Raw genomic sequence first — 21,522 nt, forward strand, 5'->3', positions numbered from 1 at the left:
CAAGAGCCATGTCAGACATGGCTAATCCCCCCACCGGGCAGCTGTATTTGCAAATGGAATGTTAATTTTGTGGTTGTTTAGTAATCATTGTAAGTCTTTTGTTTTTTAAAGTCCACAAAAAAACTCCTTACTAGGTAGAGATACCTTATATATAATAAAATTAATAAAATACACCTAAAACTGGAGAGTAACATCTATGCTGTACCACAGAAAAGTGGTCTTGTTTTTTCCCTAGGGTCAATTATAAAAATGTTACAATATAAGTTATTTATAGTAACAACTAAGGGAAGTTAATCTTTAAAAAAAAAAAAAAAAAAAAAAAAAAAAATTGCAAGTCCACACAAAAATCTTTATCAGGAAGAGACTGGTCAAAATACACCTCAAAATTGGATTTAGCATGTTTGTTGTACTACAGAAAAGTGGTCTCGATTTTTCCCTACGACTAGTAATGAAAAAGTTACAATAAAAGCTATTTAAAGTAACAGCAAAGGGAAGTAATTCTAAAGAAGGGAACTGCGCATGACACTTCGTCTCATGGTGGTGTATAATTGTGCCAAGTTGCATCAAAATCCCTCTATGCATGAAGAAGAAATGCTTCGGACAAAGTCATTCTTGTATCTGACCTTTGGCCTCTAAGTGTGACCTTGACCTTAGGCCTAGTGACCTGGATCTTGCGCATGACACTCCGTCTCGTGGTGGTGAACATTTGTGCCAAGTTATATCAAAATCCCTCAATGCATGAAGAAGAAATGCTCCGGACAAGGTTTTTATTCTTGTATCCTTTGACCTCTAAGTGTGACCTTGACCTTAGACCTAGGGACCTGGTTCCTGCGTATGACACTCCGCCTCGTGGTGGTAAACATTTGTGCCAAGATATATCAAAATCCCTCCATGCATGAAGAAGATATGCTCCGGACAAATTTTTTTAAGAAAATATGATAAAGGGGAATAACTCAAAAAATAGGCAAGGTAGAGTTATTGTTCTTGCACACTGCACTTCCTCCCAATGTGTTCTATCAGTGTATGAAGCTTGAAGAAAATCCCTCCAGTACTTTTGGAGTTATGCTCCGGACAAAATTTTTTAAGAAAATAAGATAAAGGGGAATAACTCAAAAAATAGGCAAGGTAGAGTTATTGTTCTTGCACACTGCACTTCCTCCAAATGTGTTCTATCAGTGTATGAAGTTTGAAGAAATTCCCTCAAGTACTTTTGGAGTTATGGTCCGGACAAAGATCGTTGCGGACGCACGGACGGACGGACGGACGGACGGACGCACGGACGGAGAGCATTTCTAATATCCCCTTCACCTTTGGTGGGGGGATAAATTAAATTAATTTAATGTTTTCAAATGATACAAGGTGTATAGCCTACAGGAGAGTGAAAATTCTAAACTTTATCCAAAATTTCAGTCAAAGAACTGTCTTGTGACTTTGAAAAATAGCTGGGGGAAAGAGAAAACCAAGATCTGAATTCCTGACCAGTTGCTTCTGTAAGAATTAGGTTTTTAAAGGATTGGAGATTTTTGCATTATTAAAAAGACATAAAAATACACCAAAGTACGAAAAAATAATATAATCTTACTGTAAATCTATTGAATGCATTAATGTTTTATTTGAGCAAGGTAAAATATTGCCTGCTTTGCAAACGTGTGTAATTTGGTATCATAAAAGGTCACTTATACCTATTTAACAGCAAAATAAATAAGGGCGTCAAAACTCATGAGCGTCAAAACAGATGATCGAAGGATATATGTGTTCTTTATAAAATTAACAATCTTCCAAGAGCTGTAACACGTAGCCACTTCTGCAACGTCCATTTTAAAAAAGAATTACTAGCCTTCTGTTCTTAAATGACCTTATAAACCAAAAAGAAAAAAAAAAGAAACACCAAGAAAAGTAGGGGTCATGTATCTTCTAAGAGAGATTTCTTTATGTGACAGATCAATTACTATGGAATATCTTCCAAACTGACAGCTAAAATGTGAGTATGAACAAATGAGTAAAAACTTTTTTTGTGTGTGTGTTGTTTTTTTTTACCTTTTTATAAAGGCAAAAATCTCCTTGAAAAATGCTACCAAAATGTCAAGTATAGGTGCACAATGAAATAACAACAAGGACTGATTTACATATTAAAACTGCAACAGCACCGCTTCAGTTCGGGGAAAAAAGAGAATATTTTTCTTCCCGCAATTATCTGATAGCCCGGAAGTGCTGCTTGATTACCTATTTAGTACTATTTTTCCTTTGTGCTTTGGTAAAATAGTAATATATTGGTAACTTATGTGTTATCGAAAAGAGCACGGAGAATTATTTAGTATTTTAAAAAATACTTTTGAGCAATAATAATCAACACTTAACCTCTCTAAGTTGGTATGTACAATGGACATTATAACTGTTCTGATATCTTTTAAATTTGATTTCTTGACATTAAACCTTACTTGTCAAATATTTACGCCTTGTATAATCAAGAAACAATGCACCATTAATCATTTTGTTTATCAGATATTAATCAGGCCGATAAGCGGGACATCTTTTTGAACTGTGGAAAGTTGTGTGTTATGATAGTTTCTGGTGAAATAATATTCTTCAAGGTATTGATTATGCACAAGTTTCGTAATTTTCTGACCGTGTGTGTTATGTTATAAATAGTAAAATATTGTGTGTTAGTGTTATGTTGAAAATGAACATTCAATAAGTGTATCCAGTAATAATTAACTTGAGTTACTAATAAGCACAGTTAAATTGCTATTTATATAAATTTTTACTAATGTTAATAAAATTATAACTTTGATGCATGATTTGTTATGCGACAGGTTCATGTTGGCTTATGAGACAATACTAAGCACTCGGTCCACACCCGTCTGCAAGCCATACAAAATTAAGAGGCTTGGTAGAAACTGGTCTAGTACATATAAAACGAATTTCTATGACAAATTATAATGTCCAAAACAAAACATGTTCTTAGCTGTCCCTTTGTGGCTCCTTAATGGTCCTTATTGGTACTGAATGAACAGAGAACTAAAATTGAATACCCAGATTACTCCACATAATATAATTTAAATAATATATGGCCACTTAATACTCATTAATAGACCACAATGGTCCTTTTTACCCCCTTCTTAGCGGTCCTTATGTCAACAATCGATGCTGATTGTGATCGAGAGACGCTTGTCTGAGACATGTTGCAAACTTATTAGATCATGTGTAGATGCAAAGTTAAAAAAGAACGACAATTACTAGATTAAAATATGGATATAAATTAAAATGCCTATACAGTTGCCATACAGTCGCTCAGTGAATAGAATCAAACAGGAGTTGTACTGCATGTACAGGTGGTGGACCATTCCAGGAACGTATTGTTCTTGTGCTCCCCATCCCCAATAATTTGACCAATTAAGGTAATTATCATAGCAATTCTTTGACAGCGAGTGAATTTTAGCTGTGCCCTGCAGTTTTGTAATTGTTTTAGACGGGCTAAGCACGCACAACTGCAAAAAAGGTGTTTGATCTTGGTCTGTAATAGGTCGGCTGATTTTCAAAATCTGTGCCCTGAAAATGCTTCCTACGTGCCTGTGTCATGCAGTAACAGTCGATTATAAGAAAAAAACTTTCAGTTTTTAGTGTTAGTACATATTTATACTGTGTTTAGCTATAAATGCACTAATTAAAACATAATGTAGAGTATTGTTAATGTTTTGTTTACATACATTATATGTAGTATTTGTTTGTATTTTCAAATTTGAAATTTGGGGATTTTCTGTTGTTTGTTTTGACATTTCTTTTGATGTCGAATTTTGATGGGTGCTGTATTATCGATGTGTTTTGACCAACTGGGATCTTTGCTTAATGTGGCGCCCTAGTATTTAAACAGTTTCTGTTGTTTTTAGAACAGAACAGAGCTAACAGTTTTTCGGCGACGCCGTCTAAATTAGTTTTCGTTACCTATGCCACGTGACTTCAGTTTGCAAATCAAACTACTTGATAACGCATTATAGATAATTTATCAAAATGGAAGATTTATGCAACACTCTGCCTGATTGGACGAGAGTGTCAATTTCTTTCACTTTGTTGATTGTGCTACGCTGAGTGAAATGTAGACAAAGCGTTTATCCTAAACGACGCTGTTCACAGTTTTAAAGCTAACTTTGGCTCAGTATATTTAGCAAGAATATTGATATATCTCAAAATGATAAGTAAGTTTAATAAATATGATAAAAACCTGTTCAAATTCCAACATATATCAAATTAAAGAAAGAGCTGAATACGGTCTGCGTATCACATGAATAAGGGTGTGATAAGAGTCTTTTATGTAGAGAAGTGCTTTTTAAAAGATTTTCCTTGTTACAATTGTCATCTGTATATGAAAAGGTTTCTTGCTTTTGTGACTTATTCAGATTGCATATTAAAATGAGTACTTGCTTGCTTTGATATATTTGTTATAAATTATTTAACTGATTTATTATATATGAATATTTTTCTTTAGTATGGTATGCAAATATTGAACTCAGTTGAAATCTGTTTTATTATATATATGCTATATAATAACTGAATCTCATTACACTGAAATGAAGGTACGCTGCATACAGTTTATCTATGTGATATGACTACGGTCAAACTTTGCTTAGGAAACAGAAATATTGAAATAATTACAATTGTATGTTTTGCTTGACCTTCACTTTTTTATAGGTGTGGCGTCATTGTCCAAAGATTCATGAATAGCGAATATGCATTTGTTAAAGCGGGATCAGTTGGCCTATTTTAGAAATAAATAAAAATAATAAATAAAAAAAATCCTTTAATTGATTTTTTCTCATGTATTCTAATCAAACTTGATTTGTAGCATCTTTATTAGGCCCGCAGCCAACTTTGTTCAGCTAGGACATTCAACCCCTTTTAGGGGCTGCTAGAGCTAAAACTAGAAATGCCTTTATACAGCGTCTCATGAACAGCTTTGTGGATCTTTGTCATACTTGGTCTGGAGCATCATTATAAGGTCCTCTTCCAAATTTATTTATATAGGAACTTGGGCCCTATTAGGGACCAGTATAGCTAAAAGTAGATATGCCTTTCTTCGCATTAACCACTAAAATGTAATGGATTTTTATCAAACTCGATGTGTAACAATATCGTAAGGTCTCCTGCTTTTGTTACAAATGGGGATAGGGACCAGTTTAGCTAAAAATATAAACACGTTTAATGAACTCTTCTCATGAACCGCTTCATGAATCTTCATCAAACTACTGCTGTAATTATTCGTCTAAGGATAAACGAAACAAAACTGCAACCCTACGAAACCTTTGCGAAAAATTAAAAGAGAACCATTTAAATTGTTAAAGTGCGATGTTTAGTTTTGCAATTTGAAAAATGTTAGATGAAAGATGAATGTTAGATGAAAAATTCATAAACTTCTTTCCTTATTACAATTCGCCGACCATCATTTTTAAAGATATTTCTTGTTATAGCTGTATTATGCAGTGTATGAAGGTGTTTTTTTCTTCTTTCAAGTAATCCTCAATACCACATACTTACCTAGATTAAATTCCATTGATCATTCTTTTTTCTAGGCTTCTAGGGAATGAAAATCATTTTGTAGGGTTTGAGAGTCTAAGGAGGATTTAACCGTCAGATAAACAATGGTGCATCTGCAAAAAGTCGCGATTAACTTTTAATAGACTCAAGTAATTTTTGTAGGCCTGGAAGAGACAGGAGCCGATGTCTAGACCCTTGTCGAACAGGAAGCTCCTCTGAGATGAAATCATCCACTGCTACATTTTTGGACCCGTCCTTTAGAAATGGCTTGACCCACTGGGATGCTAATATGTGGACTCCCAAGGTATCAATAAAATATATCAGAAGATTCTGTGGAAGCATATATCCAAGTAAAATAATGGCAGACTCGGTTTTGTGAGCGGTAATGCTAGTCCCAACATGCCCCTAGCACCGGCTTAAGCGGAATTCTGTTTCACAGGTATTGAATGGACTCCATGCAGAAATTATAGCAACACTTAATTAAAGTTCGGGGAATCATTTTATGATGGTCAACCGGGTCAAAAGCTTTACTGAAGTCCATTACGATGACATCAGTTTGTTGGCCATTTTCAAGGAAATTATATTGAGTTGTGTTTCACATATCTTTATTAGTTTTGAGGAAAAAATATCCATTTCAAGGCAAGCGCTCTTGAAAAAATGTAATATTAGGGCCACATCTTTGATAAATATAAATTTTAAAAGGATCAAAATGTAGATATCTCTTATCTATCATATTTATTATAGAAAACACGCCTATTTATATGACTGCAATTAAACTGTAGGTTAAGGTGGAATGCGCCTAATTCGAAGGTATTGGGTTCCGTTTCGACATTTTGTTAAATATAAAATTCAGCACATTCCTCATAGAATGCATTACTTTTTTGATATTTCTGTAACTTTTTTCTCTGCAAACCTCTAAACACGACCATTGGCGTCCATTTTTTTATGAATCATGATTTTACGTCTGTCAGACTGTTTTCGCGAATCGTTCTGTTCATTCTACAAGAATCGATTTGCTTGTTACTCATCATATTTTCGTTTAAAAATATCTTTAAAATGGTGTATAATTTGTGGAGATTATTTTAACGTAAAAGTCTATATTTACGTTAACGTGACGTCAGAGCGACAAATATGATGTTGTGTTTTGAATAAAAAGTACGCTTTAATCTTGTCTCATGTTAAACTCAAACGATAGAATTTGAGAAAAACTAAAATGATGATGAAAACTATTTTCTGTCGATTGAAGGAATAAAATTATGAGGTCACCGAATTCATTTTCGCGGAAAATTACATTACGCTACCCCTACCCACAAATCACAACATAGCTTAGTTTACGTGTTTTTCTGATATATCTCTTTTCAAATCTTTGTATTTTACTCTCTCATTCACCAGAGGCTCACTACAGACGTGAAACGAGTCATGGTACGTGAGAAAAAGTGTAAGGCTTACCTTTACCTTTTTTACCTTAAACTTTACATTCTACTGTGTGCCGTGCAAGGGATGTACCAATACCATTTTTAACGCACTTGGTCTGACACATCGAGCCCTCCGACCCCTCGCAGTGAAAGCGGACACGCTACTAATGAGCTATCGTGCTGTTTAGGCGTAGTCATAACACGGCATAACTTTTATTTTAATTACTTACTCTTGATGCAGGGTGAATGTTTTCGTCATGTGAACCAGAATATAAATATCTTAATTGTGAAATTTTGGTGAAAACTCACTTTGGAATGGTTTTAATGCATTACATTGAAAAAATTACAAAGCAAAAATGATAATGGAAATTTTTACAACCAAATCAGTAATCATGTTATAACTGTTTAAGATTCCTTTACTGAAAAAAAAAAGAAATTGTAAAAAAACAGAGTCTATCGTTGAATGTTAGAAACACCATGCTGACACAATACAGGGGAACTTATGTCCAGCGTTCATATGTGAAAAAAAAAAAAAAAAACAAAAACACAACACTACACAGTTTAAGTATACCTTTGTTAAAAATATTTTTTTCGTGTGACATGATATCGAGAAATAATTTCATTTTCTATTATTGCCACACATGGCAATAACTGGAAGCGCGATTGCATTGCTATATCAAAACTTAAACGAAAACAACGGTCATTCAAGAATAAGTGGAAAAGAGGTTATGTAAATATTAATTTCATGAATTTTCATTTGTATAGTTTACATTTTTCTTTTCACTCAGGCTGTTATGTTTTCATTAAGGATATTCTAGGATTATCGTGAACAATGGACCACTTACATATCAGAATTAACTCTCACGTAGTCATTAGGTTTACATGTTCTTCTTCAACTTGGCTTGGTGTTGGGTTAACAATAATATCAAGCCATTTAAGCATCAATTTTTCACCTCTTTTTTGACGGAGAAGAGGATGTAGGAGTGGGGACGGGGGCTTGCTTTTATCTTAAAAATGTTCTTTACCTTTGCTATAGGTAAACTCTGAAATTTAGATAATTACAAATGCAGGTTAATTAAAATAAATTCCTTATGATAATTTATATTTTATTGATATCATTTTGTGTTATCGAAGGTCGCCTTAATGTATATACATCCATCTTTCAACTGTGTTGATTTTTCCTAGGAAGTGGGCACATTACAATCCAGTTTTCTAAATGGAGCTAAATGTATTAATGATCTCATATTTTAACTTACATTAAACACGTTATTAGACGTTATTTTAAATTAATGTTATGAAACGATAGTAAACATATAAGACGCAAAAGTTGCAAACTGTCACAATATAAGCCCCCAACCCCGAGCTAATTGCTTTTGACTTTAAAACTACTCCACTTATTGAACAAACTAGTTGCCTTTTTTCAATTTCAACTGATTAAAGGGTCATAACTCCGGAGCAACATAGACTATCCGCCTAATTATCTAACTTTGTCAAGATTACATGGCCATAAACATTCTGATTTCGTTTAGTGATCACTGGATAAGATCTATTTGAGAAAAGGAGTGGATACCGTCAATTTTCACAATTTTAAGTAATTCAAGGGTCCTAACTCAAGATTGTCTATGATTATTCGGCTGGTTATCAAACTCACCTGAGATGTTATTGCCCATAAACATTGTGACCAAGAACGTTTAGCAATGGATAAGAACTACTAGTACATAAGTTGTAAATTTTCAGAATATTAAGTAATTTATGGGCCATATGACTCCAGAGTCTCTGGGACAAACCGGCCGGTTTTCGAATTTTTCGAGACATTATGCCCATACATATTGAGTTTGGTGAACATTGTTAAGATTATCAAATTTGGACGAGATATTATACCCATAAATTATATGACCATGTTTGGTGACTTCTCAAGTTAGAAAGTGGACACTCCTAATTTGCATAGCATTTAGTATTTCAAGAGCTATAACTAAAGAATGCCTGGAACAATACAACTGGTTATCGAACTTTGTTGAGATATTAAACCCGTAAAATGTTACCAAGTTTGCGAACATTGAGTTAGAGAGCGGACAACTTTGGTGGACGTCACCTACACACCTCCGCAGATGATCACATAATTCGTCCCGTTTCACAGGCGTATAAAAATCAAATAATCTGAAAAATGAAAAGATTTTAAAATGTTATTTTGAAAGCTACAGGTGACCTCTTAAGTAAAACTGTACACATTTAAATCTGTCAATCAAATAAATATATAATAATTGACAAGAGTGTTTTGATAATCAAAATATCATATCTCAAAGGATACTTAGAAAGTGTACTGAAAAGAACATTAACTTAAGCCAACAATTAAAATGCCATATATTTGAAAAAAAAAATTATAAGTAAAATTGCGACGTAATAGCAGTAAAATTTAGTGACTGTATAAGTAGTATCAATAGTTAATTAGTGTATTTATCATGATCGTTTCATATAATTTCTTATTCTAAGATTTGACGGAAGATAAAATCTTTTGGAAGTGTAGAAGGATATTTAAACTGAGTTCTAATGTTTTAAAAGACGATTTCTTTACCGAAAAGAAAAGCTGTTTACAATTTTGTCGATTTAAATATAAGTTGGATATAAAATTGTATCTATATATAATTTGTTTAACACATAATCGGACCTCTGCTGAAATTTATAATCATTAGATATAAATCGGAATAGATAATGTCGGCACCGGCGGGCTGCACGTTATCAAGTTTTGATGCCACTTGCAGTTTCAGTACATGGAGTCCACCGTTAATTGACAGCCAGTTCTCGACATCTCCCGGAAATGTAATTGTCAACGATATTGATGGAACCATTCCGAGTGATGTGAGTAGAACCTGTTTTCTTTGTTTTGTTTTTTTATCAAATAAGTTCGTATTTCAGTTAAAAAATGAAAACAGTGGACGAAACTGATGCACAAAAATGCAATGATTACAAATTTTATTTTCAACGATTAAGCTTACAGCCCCGGCGTTATCACTATAAAAGGTTTCTTTGACACGTTTCCAGTCATTTTGATCATGGACGAAGAAAACTTTGAAAGGTTTCTTTCTTTTTTCATTTATAGTATCGTCATCTATTGTGAACTTTTCCAGTTTTGTTTTCTATTTTGTATTAATAGTATATATTATTTAATTTAAAGTATATTTAATCTGGTATCGTGTCGTTCAGTGACAATTAAAAGTGGGGACAACCTGTGTCCTTTGGACACGTACCTAGCCTTATTTTATTACATTGATAGTGACAATAGGCCTTTAGTAACAATTCTGACAACATAGATAATACGTGCGCATTTTTAGCTCAAACAATCCTAACAAATCTAAAACAGTAATTGACAGCATATAGATAATACATGCACATTTTAAACTTTAATCTGAAACAGTGATTTAGACATTTACTTCACCTAACGATGATTTTAACAAAACAGTTTTTTCTGTCTTCTATGTTTTTCAATATTAAAACACAACACATGTTCCACTTCACGCGCATCAAATAAAAACATATTATACACATAATTATGTGAAACAATATTCAGGCAAGAACAGCGTTTAAGGATCGCCTAATTAGACTTTTGCCAACTTCAGTTGGAATCTTCATCTGAAATTAATCAGATCTACATACAAATCGGTCTTCTAGCTTGTTTATAAGAATTATTGCCAACCGTCTCTTACTCTGTATTGAAACCATAATTAACCACTTTAAATATGTATACTTAGTAACAACTCAGTGTTTTTCTGCTTGACAGATATTTTAAAGTTTGCCAAAAATAACACATTCATGTAATGCATGACTTTTTTTCCAGGCGTTGAGTGGGCTCGCAAACAGTGGCGGCTACACAGGGACCCCGCAGTTAAGCCTGGACTGCGGGTTTGGAAATAATAACCAGATGACTTTACTTAGTGACAGTTTGTCCTCAAATTTGTCCTGGGTAGAAAATATGCTCATAACTGGTAAGATGCGCTGCCCTTTATTCTATAAGGCATTAAGGCATTAAGAAATGTACAGAACATATTATCTTAATAGATGTTATAGTGATATATGGGACTGTTAATCTTTTTTTTACTTATTTATTTAGCTGAAGACAAAGATAAATACTTGTATCTTATTAACTACTAATAAACACAGAACTTAAAATAGTCATAAAAGTCTGCGGGGGAAAATGTAAAAAAAAAAGAAAACAAAAAAAAAAACAAAAAACAAAAAAACAAAAAAAAAACTGACATTTTAATGTCAAAATTGCAAAGTCATGAATCCGACGCTTACCAACCAAAGTAAGTCAATCATTGCTGATGAAATTAACTAATTAAGTATCCTCAACTATATAAGAGTTTATATTGTGTAGATAATTTTATTCAAATATATGCATGTAACTGATTCAAAACTTTCATTTTTTCAAGACTGATATGAAAAGGACAAATATTTATAAGTTAATATGTCAAAAGTACCTGGAACTCCCGAAGCTAATTTAGACTTCTCTTCTATCGCAGACTGCTATGACATGCAGGTACAGTCTGGAGCCTTTTCCGTATTGACGGGGCTTACTATACTCACAGTAATCGGAGGAAATTTCACTACCATTTCCGGTTCAGCTTTTTCCGGTATGACAAGCTTAACAACGTTGTATCTCTATGCTGGGTTTCCAACTTCCGGCATACCGTCAGGATTGCTGGACGGTTTGACGGCACTTACATCAATTGACATGTCTCGAACCGCGCTAAACAGGTATTTTATCACAGGACATTCTTAATCGTAACCAGCAGATACAAAGTCAGTCGTTTCGTCATTATTCATTCTATTTGAAGAGCAGAATTTACGAAATGCACTTTCAATGAACCTGTATTTTATTTATTTCTTAAAAAGAAATACAACAGTTGTCTTTAAATATGCGTTTAAAAGCGATTCTGTGATATGACGAAAAATTGCACAAGAAAAACCTGTTTCATTATTTCTATGAATCTAAAAAGAGAAAGCAAATATTGTCAAGTTTTGCGAAAATCTTCGAATATTATGGGCACAAATCTGGTCAAATACTCAATAATTGTAAGTGAATATTTATAAAAATTGGTATTTAATTGTCAGCATACCCAGCGGTCTTTTTGATGGCCTTACAAGTCTGACAAGCCTGCAGCTGCTGGACAGCAGTCTGACAACATTGCCAAGCGATTTATTCTACCCTTTAATAAGCCTGACTACCCTTGATATCAGTGAGAATAGTTGGGAGTGTGACTGTCAGCTACAATGGCTAGGCACCTACCTGACTGCCACAGGTAAGCGTTGTACATACCGGAATTTGAAGAAAAATATCATGATGCATTTTTGCTATATAGATTGTTAGTTGAAAAGCGATACGAGTATCATAGGTAGGAATCAAAACTGGAAATCATGTTGTAATTTATAGATGTTCTGATTCTACAGAGCAATGCAGCTTATTGTAATATCTGATTGTACAGTATAAATGAACTACACAGATAAGAAAATGTACTCGCTTCCTTAAGAAGACTAAGGACATAACAAATATAAGAGATAATTCATTTCCTGACAAAAGGGTTGCTAATATGCTCGAACTCCAGTACAGGTTGTGTGCTGGGTTTGGCAGGTACACCTATATCTTATGGTTTTGTATCTTACCCTTGTTTGTGTTGCTTTGTATAAGAATAACAGTACATTAACTATTGTCATATAAATGCTCCAGACATAAGGCTTATTGTCCATTAATTTTCTTGTCATGTGCGCGTAACGTCTAATTACGTTTGTAATATTTGAAATGTAATTGCTGTCTTTGAATTAAACTGTTAATATGCACCATGTTCTACTTCAGGATTAACCACAGACAACTGCAGTTCACCAGCCAGTCTGGCGGGATTCGACCTCTCAAGGGCACTTCTGTCACTTTCTTGCTCGACGGTAATGTACATTGTATTCATATCACAGTATACACAAGTGCTTGTTAATCCTCAGGCTGCTGGCGGCAAGTTGTTCTACCTTTGCGACCAGTGCAGACCATGCTATTCAGTCAGTAAATTTTCAGTGAACACCCCTTTGAGTAATTAGTGGCTCTGCCCAAATTGAATGATGGACCAGTCCATTTAAGAAATTTATCATGGTAAAGGTTAAAAGAAGATATAAAAAGATGCTACAGGTATTGATGCAATTGCACAGATGATTTCATACCTTGTATGAATTTTGCCCAGTCATTCAAGTATTGTATATACAAAGCTTTTTGTTTTGTTTTTAAATTAAGGTCAAATTAGATATATTCACATGTAAAAGGTAAACTGTTTTCCTGAAGCTAGTATGTTTGATTAATGATATTACAAACTTTCAGACAACCACCTGTAAGTATTCAATTTTGTTCGTGGTAGTTTCCATACAAACTTTAGTTCTGTACTGTAGTGAATTAACTATTCTGTAATATTCTGTAATAATCCTGTGGACATTCTGAAATGTTCTTCTCTAATTATTATGTATTCCATTTCCCTTGGCATTTTTGGCTGAGTTTTGTACTTGTAAAATAACGTATACAATATATCATACCTGTTCTTACTCGTATGATCTCTTTAACATTGTCGTACTAACACTTTGAATGTGTTTTATTGCCAGTGATTACAATCAAACATTGAACTTAATCGGAAAAATTGTGATTGATGTTATTAGAAAATTAATACACAAATCTCTAAAATGCTTTTTTAATTAAATTCATTTGGTGTATTTTTTTTATTTTATTTGACCAACTACGGGTACATATTTTGTTTTCTCAAGTAGTTTAGCTGATCTTTGACGTGGTTACATAATTCATTTTTGTTTATAATTTTTACTCAGCTGACGACGGTGATGAAAATTGGTACCATTATGGATTAATAGCTGGAACATCCCTTGCTCTCATACTGGCTTTAATTGCGATCATCGGCTGTCTTTACCAACGTATGCAATATGAAGAACTCGTGAAATCCATGCAGAAAAGTCAAACTGCGGAACAAAATGGTACCACGAAGATAACAAATATAAAATCGAATCGAGAAAGTAAGAATGCACATGATCTGCCGACGGAAGATGGCGTGAACAACATGAAAGATAAGAATGTTTGGACTGTTTCCAACGAAGAAATCAACAGACACCAGGGAAGCCCATTTAATAAGCGCTCCCGACAGGTGATGCCATCCCGGTCCAAAGTTCAAAGGGGATGGGCATCACAGCGTGACCCTGACGAATGGTGAAAAGGAAAATGAGAAATAGAAAGTTTCAGATAGCTCTCAGTAATTTTGTGTTTAAAAGTTACAATCGATTCAGTTATTATAACCTGTTGCATGCATAATATCTAAATTTGATTAATGAACATAAAAAATACCGATGATGTTTGACCGACAAAGTGGCAATCCTCAGTTTGAGTAAGAGGATAATGTTTTTCAGAAAAAACAAAAAGTACCTGTATGTGCATGTTAAAAGATGTAGAAGAATAAACAGATGTATGTTGTATTTAAGGTATTAGATCACTAATAGTAATTTTTACAAAATGGCCTTTGTGTACATTCATGTGTTCTTTCTTACTGCATTTAAACCCTTCAAAAATGTTACAATAACCCTATACAAACGGGTTTTGAACCCGTCGGAAGACGAACAGTTTCTACGTACGCTATTCAGAGTCCATTATTAAGCATAATTATCGTAATTATTATTATTGTTATTATTATTATTTATAATAATATTATTATTATTATCACTCATACCGATGCACTGCAGCAGTATCGGGATTATTATAATATTACATACCTAATAATTTATTAGGATATTTTCGTTCAAATGTTACTTCCCTTTAAATACAGAACGCCATTTGTAACGAAGTACATAGGATGTGTGATAGAATGTAGTGCTTTGCGAAATTCATAGGTTGCATCTCATTTTACCGATTTGTCAAATGAGACATTGAATAAGGAAATCGTTTCTGATGAGAAGGATTCGGGCGGAAGTTAGATAGCATTGCAAGGTACGATTTATAATTGTTTCGATCTTATATCTGATTCTTAAGGTTCATCAAAAGTGATCAGGTGAATTTTGATTTTGGAAATTTATACCTCATAGAGCATTACTAGTTATAATAAAAATACCTGATAGTTCAGAGGAAGTAGGAAATACTTTAAACATTCTTTGAGAATATAATATTTATTATGTTTAAAATTACATGTAGATCTACATTGACCGTCAATGTTCTGTTTTGTAGAAATTATCAAACTCCTTTTTCGAAACTATTTTTTCTTTAACTTTGTTTTGATTGTGTGTGTAACATACTTACCTAGGTACTCCCAGAAATGAAATATGGTTAACATAGATATTTTCTTAGATATACATGTAGCAGTATTTTGTCATTTTGTCAGCTCTACTTTCTCTTTCATTATGTCATTTTTTGCAATGTTTTGAAAGGTACATGTTTTGTAATACTTTCAACATTGAGAGTAGATCTACCTGAGAAATGTGTTAGACGCACAATAATAATGTCAAAATATATATATAAGAAGTTTGATATTTTCTGCATTTATAAATGAATGTGGACAGCCAATGAGAACATGTGATTCAAGAGAACATTTAATATTCCAAAAAGAACAACCTCTCTTCAAAAACGCTTATTCTTACTCTTTACAGTTGTGTATACATTTTATGAAAAACTAAGGGGGTGTAAGGCCTATGAGGCGTAAAAACACAGAACAAAGATTCACTTTAGGGGCAGTTTCAAAATACTTTACATGATCGAAACTTAAGCACTTTAAGAAATATTAAACCTTATTAGAATCACAACTGAAGCTAGTTAATATTGTATAGAGAATCTACCAGTCAGACTTCCTTTAAAATCAGTTTATTTTTTGATTATGCTAGAACACAGGGGAGTATATGTATAGTTTTCTTTGATTGTCGTGCATGTACATTCATTAGACTCCGAATATGGTAAGATTTCTCACAGGGTGTGACGTAGTAATTTTGGGAGTTTTGACCTTGTGAAATAAATATGTGAAACATGTTTCAAGTATGTTTAACAGATTATTTTTATGTTTTTTAGAGAAAATGAGTGCCACCAACAGCGATGTCCTAGTCAGTTTAGAGGCTTTCTACAAAATGGATCTACCAACTTTGTTTGGGGAAGTGGTTAATAAGAAGGTCATAGGGAAAGCTGCAGAAGTGCAAATGTTTTCTGCCCTTAGTAACTTATCATCGAGCAGGTTTAAGGAAAGTTTTGGTGAATGTAAAATAATGCTAGATTTTATATGGGAGCAGCTCAATCAAGGTCACTGGAAAGATGTAGATATAAGCTGGCGGTATGCATACACAATTGTGTCAGTTGTAAAGGCTTTAAGCGAATATGCACTTCTAAGAAGAGGGGATAATAGTTTTACTTTTGACCAAATTATGAAGTCATGTGACATGGGCTTACTTATGGGGGCTCCAGTTAAGGACAACATACTAGCAAGGCTATGCTCGAATCTCAGGGAGGATTACCAGAAAATTACTAAATCCAACTTTGACGAAAACCAACAACATGGTAATTCTACTATTAAAGAAAGTAAGCCTACACCAGATTCCAAAATTGACATTGATGTAGCAGTCAAACGACCAAAACTGATGCAGGAAGAACTTGTTGAATCAATTACAGCGGAAACGAGTATTAACAAAATATCCTGTCCGTCGATTGAAACATTTAGGAGGCTATATTATGCAGCTGAAACTCCAGTCATCATCACAGATGCAATGGAAGGTTGGCCAGCTCTAGGCAATAGAAAGTGGACCCTAGATTATATCAAACAGATGGCAGGGTATAGAACAGTTCCGATAGAATTAGGGTCTAAATACACAGACGAATCATGGTCACAAAAGCTTATGACAGTCCGAGAATTTATAGACACTTACATAGAAAGAAAAACTGGCGAAACTGATACAGGATATTTAGCGCAGCACCAGCTGTTTAACCAGATTCCCGAGTTACAGGATGATATATTGATACCAGATTATTGTTACCTTGGTGACAGTGAAGATGTTGATATAAATGCGTGGTTTGGGCCTAAAGGGACAGTGTCACCAGTACATTATGATCCAAAGCAGAACTTTTTAGCCCAGGTTATTGGTGAAAAATACATCAGGATTTATCCGTATTCAGAAACGGATAAATTATATCCACATGATACAACCCTACTGAAAAATACAAGTCAAGTCGATATAGAACACCCTGACCTGGAGCGATTTCCGAGATTTAAAGATGCAAATTATGTCGAATGTGTCCTTAAAAGTGGACAGATGTTGTACATTCCACCAAAGTTCTGGCATTTTGTAAAATCTCTTTCTGTCAGTTTTTCTGTAAGTTTTTGGTGGGAGTGAAGCAGTTCGAGTGGCAGTTGGTTTTACTGCAATCAAAAAATGTGTTAGAATCTTTAAGTTTTCATGGATATGATTGCAAGTTTACACATCTGACATAGCTGATGCAGAGTCAGACATTGTAAACATTCAAAACAATTTAAATATTTACTGAGTGATCTGATAAACCATTCTAAAGGATGATAAAAATAACAGGGCTCTGTTTTGTTTCTACCGATTCAGGATTGAAGTATGTAATTCCAGGGAATGCTCTGTTTCTCTGTTGGGCACTTATAGGCACGCTTATAAGACATTCGATCTTGCTTTTTTTTAGTAGGGACAAACCATGAACATAAAAAGATTGAAGGTTATAGAAATAGAGAATAATAGGTTAGTGCCGTAGATGAGAAAGTTTATCTGGCGAGGTGGAGGAGGTTATCGGGTGAGCCGAAGGCGAACCTGATAACGTCCGGAGCCGAGCCAGATAAACTTTCTCCATCTTAGGCACTAACCTATTATTCTATTTATCTTGTCATTACTTCATTTTCCGATATTTGGCAATTTATTTTACAAAAATAAGTGAACGACAACCGCTTTAATGACGTCACTTATATAATGACGTGATTACCGGCAAAATCGCAATAACTTCTTCGTTTTTGAATAAAAACTCATTACAGTTTGCCCTACTTTGTTATCCAATCAGAGGGCAAAGTTTTTAAAAATATTTGAAAAATATATCACATAAAATACGTTTTGCTTATTTTATGGCATAAAATATGTCACGTATTTTCTCTCGATAGTGCGAGGAACGTGACGTCATCGGCCATAACACAGAGGCGGGATTTATGCAAATAAGCAGGTTATGGAAATTAGTTGATCAAGTACAGATAGTTCAAAGCAAAAACACAAACACAGAAATGAACTTTATTCAGCACGGCTAAATATCCAGTGAAAACTGAAAAGAACGGCTGAACTAGTATATATCAAATGTAGTTTGAATAAATGTCTGTCACTCTATCGAATTCGTTTGAAATAATCAAGTAGACTGAAAAAGTGTGTAGCCCCAATTTAATGTCAACCTACCATAAGCAGTTCCACCAAAAGTTCACAAAATACAAGTACAGTCACGTAACAAATTTCTAGTTAAATTTCCATCACAAATTTTTTACCGGTGTGTGTAACTATCATGACTTTCTGAACACCTGCTGGTACGTTCACAGTTAATACAGATTCACTTTCATTTGGTATTCTGTTTTCGAGTTTTTTCGGTTTCAACACACTTGAGAATCTAATGTTGTTCGAAATTCCGCGCATTTGGGATCGTCCGTTTTAAACAAATTTACATGCATCGATTTCTCTGTACGTAAATAACGTTGAATTCCTGCTGCAATATTTTGCAAAGTTGCTGGCGGGTAGGGTTCACTGTTCTTCCGCTTAATTTCACAAATAAAACGTTGAAGCCAAAAGTCCATTTCCAGGTAAGACTGAAAGTTTCCGATATCTAGAGGAATTGGAAAGCCCGGCTCCGACGCAGTTTCTGGTTGCAGGTTGCGATTATCGGCCCATTCTTTCCACACATTTATCGCCCATATATTACTTCGAGTCGTGTTGGCAGGAACAGCGTTCCGCTGCTTGTTCTTATCTACTGTAGGCAGCGGCTTCTGAAATCTACCTGCAAAGAGAAAAGAATATTTCTTTAATTTTAACTGCCACAAACACGGCACGTGAAAGGGTTTGTCATTCCGATTGTTATCTATTTTAAGTTTCATGAAATTCTACCAACTGGCTACTGAGAAATGGCAGCGGTCGTGGATTTTTCATTAAATCAACGGCAATAACTCTAAGTAAAAATGACTAAAAAAAAATCGCAGTATATTATTCAATATTTTAAGTTTCATGAAATTCTACCTGCACGTTACTGAGAAATGACAGCAGACAGACGGAAGGACACATGCTTTCATTAAATCAAGGGCAGTAACTCTTAAGGAAAATTGACCAATCTAATAAAAAAATGATGGGCATCATTGCAGTATGTTGGTCCATATTTAAGTTTCATAAAATTCTACCAGCTAGTTGCCGAGAAATGACTGCAGACGGAAGGACGCACGGAGGGGCGCACGGACGGACAACGTACGCCATTTCAATACCCCCTTCCTTCCATCGGCGGGAGATAATGAAACATTACAAATAAGAGCAAAAATATTGCTAGAATTTCTAGCTCTACGACCTGTTACCAAAAAGCACTAAGTAAAAATTGAAGAAAAAAATACATACTGTTGCACACTTCTGCTGGGGTGTTCTCTTTGTTTTCTGCTTGATTACTAGTATCATTCTTGGCGTCGTAGAGTTGTTGCGTGTCGACAGTAAGGAGCTGCGAAACAGTAACATCATTTTGACCAAACGGAATATAAAAGTAGTCATCGTTCAGGAAATCTAACTGATTATCCAGCTCAGTTTTGTGTTCTGTTCAAACTGTCTTTTCTGCCATATTTTAGTTACTTTCGACACGTGCATATACATGTAATACCATTCACGAATTAACACTGTAAAAAATGAACCCTGGCTATTGGTATTTGGTTGACGTTTCAAGACAACTTTTTCCTCTCTAGACCTGTCAATCAAAATTCTTATGGGCGGACGTTTATCACTTCAAAGCGTACGCCGACATGGAGTACGTGACTTTTTGCACAGGCAAACTGTAAATCAGTTATTGGTCATATCAAATTTTATAGAACTTATTGCTGCGCTCCGCTACGCTACGCTTGCAATAAATTCCATAAAATTTGATATTTGACCAATAACTAATACTTATCTGACCACTCGTTTTTCTTAGTTCGGACATTTCCAACACAATGATGATGGCTTCGTTGCAAAATTTCTAATGACAACAATATCGATCATAAGGTCACATGATCAACTGACCGTATATCACTGGTCACATGATCAACTGACGGTATATCAAGAAAGATATACGGCACCCTGATATCGGGTCGAAAATAATGCAAGTGACAGGATAAATCTGGATATGGAACAGTCGACTTTCCATAACTTTTGATGTAACTTGGCACAATTGTTCACCATCATGAGACGGAGTGTCTTGCGCAAGAATCAGGTCCCTAGGTCTAAGGTCAAGGTCACACTTAGAGGTCAAAGGATACAAGAATGACAACTTTTTCCGGAGCATTTCTTCTTCATGCATGGAGGGATTTTGATGTAACTTGGCAAAATGTTCACCACCATGAGACGGAGTGTCATGCGCAAGAACGAGGTCCTTAGGTCTAAGGTCAAGGTCACACTTAGAGGTCAGAGGTCAGATACAAGAATGACTTTGTCCGTAGCATTTCTTTTTCATGCATAGAGGGACTTTGATGTAACTTGGCAAATTTGTTCATCATCATGAGACGGAGTGTCATGCGCAAGAACCTAGAATTACTTCTGTTTGTTGTTACTATAAATAGCTTATATTGTAACTTTTTTTATTACTTGTCGTAGGGAAAGATCAAGACCACTTTTCTGTAGTACAACATGCATGTTACATCCAATCTTGAGGTGTATTTTGACCTATCTCTACTGGTAAGGATTTTTGTGTGGACTTAGAATTTTTTTTTTTTTTGAAGATTTACATCCCTTTGTTGTTACTACAAATAACTTATATTGTAACTTTTTGTAATCTTTTTTTTTTAATTGGCATAAATGTTTGCCTCAATGAGACAGAGTGTCGTATGCAACTCCCAGTCCTTTTGACAGCTGACACGGGCTCGACATGTTGCCCGTGGGCATCTAGTTGAAATTAATTAAGGAGTTTTTGCTTAGAAGTTTTCAAAAATGTTTACGGTAATCTACATGTTGAATATAACGTAAATTCAACTTTGGTCCATATACACAACCAAAGAAATATACAGTTCTCAGAATTTGCAGACCCGCCGCTTAGCTCTCTAGGGAGAACGCAGCTCTACGGAACGCGGGACCGCAAGTTCGATCCCCGGGCTGGCCGTATGTACTCCGTGACGATTTGATAAAAGACATTATGTCTGAAATCATTCGTCCTCTACCTCTGATTCATGTGGGGAAGTTGGCAGTTACTTGCGGAGAACTGTTGAGGTTTGTACTGGTACAGAATCCAGGAACACTGTTAAGCTAACTGGCCGCCGTTGCATATCTAAAATACTGTTGAAAAATCCAAAACAAACAAACAAAACAGACTGCAATAAACGCG

General features: G+C 34.6%; 2 protein-coding genes across 2 annotated transcripts; both read left to right on the top strand.

Annotated features, from left to right (window-relative positions):
* The first annotated feature begins 9,653 nt into the window (after nt 1–9,653).
* LOC128555027 (carboxypeptidase N subunit 2-like) lies at nt 9,654–14,188 on the top strand. The gene is made up of 7 exons (XM_053536379.1): nt 9,654–9,800; nt 10,777–10,924; nt 11,417–11,696; nt 12,054–12,241; nt 12,793–12,878; nt 13,300–13,309; nt 13,794–14,188. The coding sequence occupies exons 1-7, from the start codon at nt 9,654–9,656 to the stop codon at nt 14,186–14,188; spliced, it is 1,254 nt and encodes a 417-aa protein (XP_053392354.1).
* A 1,838-nt stretch (nt 14,189–16,026) lies between these two features.
* LOC128555026 (lysine-specific demethylase 8-like) lies at nt 16,027–17,531 on the top strand. Its single transcript, XM_053536378.1, has one exon. It carries the CDS (start codon nt 16,077–16,079, stop codon nt 17,328–17,330), a length of 1,254 nt encoding a protein of 417 aa, XP_053392353.1. The 5' UTR covers nt 16,027–16,076; the 3' UTR covers nt 17,331–17,531.
* Nucleotides 17,532–21,522: the final 3,991 nt, after the last annotated feature.

The sequence above is a fragment of the Mercenaria mercenaria genome, unplaced genomic scaffold (assembly GCF_021730395.1).
Source record: "Mercenaria mercenaria strain notata unplaced genomic scaffold, MADL_Memer_1 contig_955, whole genome shotgun sequence".
Taxonomy (NCBI): domain Eukaryota; kingdom Metazoa; phylum Mollusca; class Bivalvia; order Venerida; family Veneridae; genus Mercenaria; species Mercenaria mercenaria.